The sequence below is a fragment of the Acyrthosiphon pisum genome, chromosome A3 (genome assembly GCF_005508785.2).
Source record: "Acyrthosiphon pisum isolate AL4f chromosome A3, pea_aphid_22Mar2018_4r6ur, whole genome shotgun sequence".
NCBI lineage: Eukaryota > Metazoa > Arthropoda > Insecta > Hemiptera > Aphididae > Acyrthosiphon > Acyrthosiphon pisum.
In genome coordinates, this window is record NC_042496.1 from 36,722,137 (window position 1) to 36,725,639 (window position 3,503).

At 28.9% G+C, this 3,503-nt stretch overlaps 1 protein-coding gene across 5 annotated transcripts in view; it reads right to left on the reverse strand.

Annotated features, from left to right (window-relative positions):
* The window catches only part of LOC100574307 (peptidyl-prolyl cis-trans isomerase D), an 8,306-nt gene extending 4,891 nt beyond the window's left edge, over positions 1 to 3,415 (reverse strand). Inside the window, exons 1-6 of one of the 5 annotated variants that reach the window (XM_029491638.1) lie at positions 2,983 to 3,415; positions 2,740 to 2,907; positions 2,462 to 2,604; positions 2,226 to 2,363; positions 1,499 to 1,605; positions 1,073 to 1,264 (exon numbers count right to left, since the gene is read on the reverse strand). In XM_029491638.1, coding sequence (XP_029347498.1) covers positions 1,073 to 1,264; positions 1,499 to 1,605; positions 2,226 to 2,363; positions 2,462 to 2,534 — 510 coding nt within the window. In that variant the 5' untranslated portion in view covers positions 2,535 to 2,604; positions 2,740 to 2,907; positions 2,983 to 3,415. The other 4 variants (XM_029491635.1, XM_029491637.1, XM_029491639.1 and 1 more) reach the window with 4 other exon arrangements.
* Positions 3,416 to 3,503: the final 88 nt, after the last annotated feature.

Below are 3,503 nucleotides of genomic sequence, written 5' to 3' on the forward strand. Positions count from 1 at the left end.
CGGGTTCCCCTACTTAATCTTTTCTTCTAAACACCACTAAACAAACAATCAAAATTATTATTATTAAACTAATTAACTTTCATCAGTCCACAAAACATGATAAATTAATAATGGATCATCCTCAGACGTCACCATAAACCAAGAAATAAAATTTAATTTTTTTTTTTTGGTCTGTTATGCGTAAATGTTGGACAAAGTCTGGTTTGTAAGGGTGAAGTTTATTTTTTTTTTAAATCTTATAAACTAAAGTTTTAGGTATGCCAACTTCATGTCCGACGTGTCTAACAGACGAACGTGGGTTAAGATGTACATACGCTAAAACTTGATTTTCAATAACTTCATTAAAATGTTGATTTACCCGTGGTTGTTGTTGAACAGCATTTGTTCTATTAAATGAACCAGTCAATGACTTTTCAAGTTTTTGAACATAAGTACGATTGGGGTGATACCGATCAGGATATTGCTGAGCGTACATTCTTGTTGCTTCTCGTGCATTTCTATTACATTTTCCGTAGATCAATAGTAACTAAACTCTTTCATTATTATTCGTGATGAATATTTTATTCTAACAAATTGAAACTATAACTTTATAATACGTAAAGGTATTGACAATAGCGAACAAAAAACGTCAAACTACTAAGACCGCAATGACACATGACTCTGATAATGAGTTCCATAATACCTAATATAAAAAAAGTTAAATTGAATTTTTAAATTTTTTAAATTCTACTTAGCTCTAGTTTAGTCAATTTTGGGTTTAGGACACAAGTTGATACATCAAAGTAGCTTGAAGAAATTCGATAAACTCGAATATGATATTCAAATTACGGGTTGCTATTTAAAAAAATCTAAGTTTTATTGCGCATGCGCAAGATATATGAGTTAAAAACATTGTAAGTCATAGAAATGTACGATCCATTAGTCTAGTTTTACGTGCCATAAACAGAATTGAAAAATATTTACATGGTAATGAGTGATAAAGTGGCCCCTGCTTTTTGGGACACACGGTATTACTGAACATAGGTAAAACCTAACTGGTAAAAGGAATACATACTATCAATATTTTACTTACATTAATAGGGATATCATTATCAGTAGCAGTTGCAGAAATTGTCTGAACCACACAAAATCCTCTTTTTACTTTTCCAAAAACAACATTCTTGCCATCCAAATGTGAACATGGAGCAGTTGTGATGAAAAACTGGGAATTATTAGTATTTTTATTGCCTGTGTTTGCCATACTCAAAACTCCAGGTTCTTCATGCTAAAATGAGAAGTAAAGCCAAACATTAAACAAAAAACATTTTTTTACATTTTTGAAAATATTAATATGGTATATATTAATATATGATATAAAATCTAGTATTAAACTGATCTACCTACTTAGTTAAAATTAATAAAGACCATGATTTAGATCTGCATTTGTAAAGTCTTTGTATAATAAAACCTATTCTATCTCCAATAAGATACAAATCAGATTTAAATCAATTTAATTTACCAGTAGTTCAAAGTTTTCGTCCTCAAAAAACAAACCATATATACTTTCACCGCCAGATCCATTACCAGCAGTAATGTCACCACCCTGGATCATAAATTCTGGAACAGCTATAAATATAAATTAAATGTTACATTTTTGTTATTTATTTAAACAAATCTATTATTTTTTTGTGAATAAAATGTATTTATATTAAAAATAATTTAACTTGAATAAATGTTCTATTATTTAATAATAAACAAAATAAAATATATAGCTGATGGCCACGTTTTGTCGTTTTAGTTTCTTGTGAATTGTGATCAACAATAATGTATGTCACAATATCACATTGTTGCTCAATCTGTAGCAATTCAAATATTTACAAAGGTTTCCATGCGTATTTTATCTACAGTTCAGTTTATAATGTACAAATAAAATGTTGAGAAATATAACAAATAATTTTTTTTTTAATTAACTTGCATATTTATGGCCATAACGGATAGAGTAGACACAAAGTGAAATGCGTAATACAACTAGCCTATATTAATTGTTAGACTTATTAACCATAATAATAATTCTTTATTAGGTATGTTGTACAATATATTATATAATACATGAAAAAACTTAATGGAAGTACCTAATCTAATAGAAATCAACTGGTTTATGAATATTGAGTCTTGTTTGTATAATGTCATATTATCAAGTACCTATGTAAGCTTATTTTCAATAAATACTATGTTATTAATAATACCTCGATGGAACGATGACCCTTTTAAATGTAGTGGCTTTCCTGATAAACCATTACCTTTTTCACCCGTACAAAGAGCTCTAAAATTTTCAGCAGTTTTAGGTACCACATTATTAAATAATTCAATAACAATTCGTCCAACTGTAAAAATAAAAACAAATAATCTAGTAAGCTTATTTCATTCAATATCAAGAAACATTGCAAATATGTATTGATATATAACTAAACATTTTCCTCACTTTTTTCTTGAGCAATTTCGATATCCAAAAAAACCACAGAGTTTCCAGCAGTGACACTGCTATTATTATTCATGGTCAAGGAATAAAATAATATCCAGCTACTCACAATACAGTAGAATCAATTTGAAATGATATCTATAAATCTATAATAAATTAAGAAATTAATAGTAACAAGAATTCGTAGAACAAAAATATATAGTTGTACCTACCCCTACTTCATTACCATTTGTATTACATTGTATTTAATTTAAATAATACTGAATTAAATGTCCAGTTACCTAAAAGAAATTATTTTGAATTTGGTAGTTTTTAATTTTTTAATCAATTCTTCTGAATAAATATACTCGGTAATAGTAACTAATACTGCAAAAGTAGAAAATTACTTAATAGGCAGTAAATAAAATGATAGTCATGTAAAATGCAAGACGCTAAGATGAAGACAAGACCTATTAAAAATTAAAAAATGTTTTAATCAATCACCGGTGTTATCATCCGTACCCTATCCGCACTCCGCAACTCACCCATGCGTTCGAATATGAATAGTTAGAGTAGAGTACGTTTAGTTAGAGTTTATAGTAGAGTTTATAGTAGCTGTACTCTAAACCACATTACTCCGAATAACCGAACGATATATTGTTATCAATCTTTTCGTACTGATAAAAATATAATGTATATAATTAGCAGTTAGCACCATAGACCTTATACTCTGAGTATAAGGTCTATGGTTAGCACTTAAAGTTAAAACTTTAAAAGGTGGTTAGGTTTAGGACTTAGGGTATAAAATATTTGTCGCAAGTGTAATGAAAAATGAAAATTCGTAATCATATAATAATTTTGATTTTGTTATCTTCGTAGATAAGCATTATTATCAGTGGAGTTAAAACAACCTACCTATTTTTTCGGGGTCAAAGAGTTAACCCGGAGTCTAACAACTCGGCGTTACCGAACGATAGTACGGAGTTAACTCTGCGTTCCCGAACGAAGTTGGGGAACTATTTTTTTATAGAGTTAACTAGAGTTGAGTTTTCGAACGCACACGCAT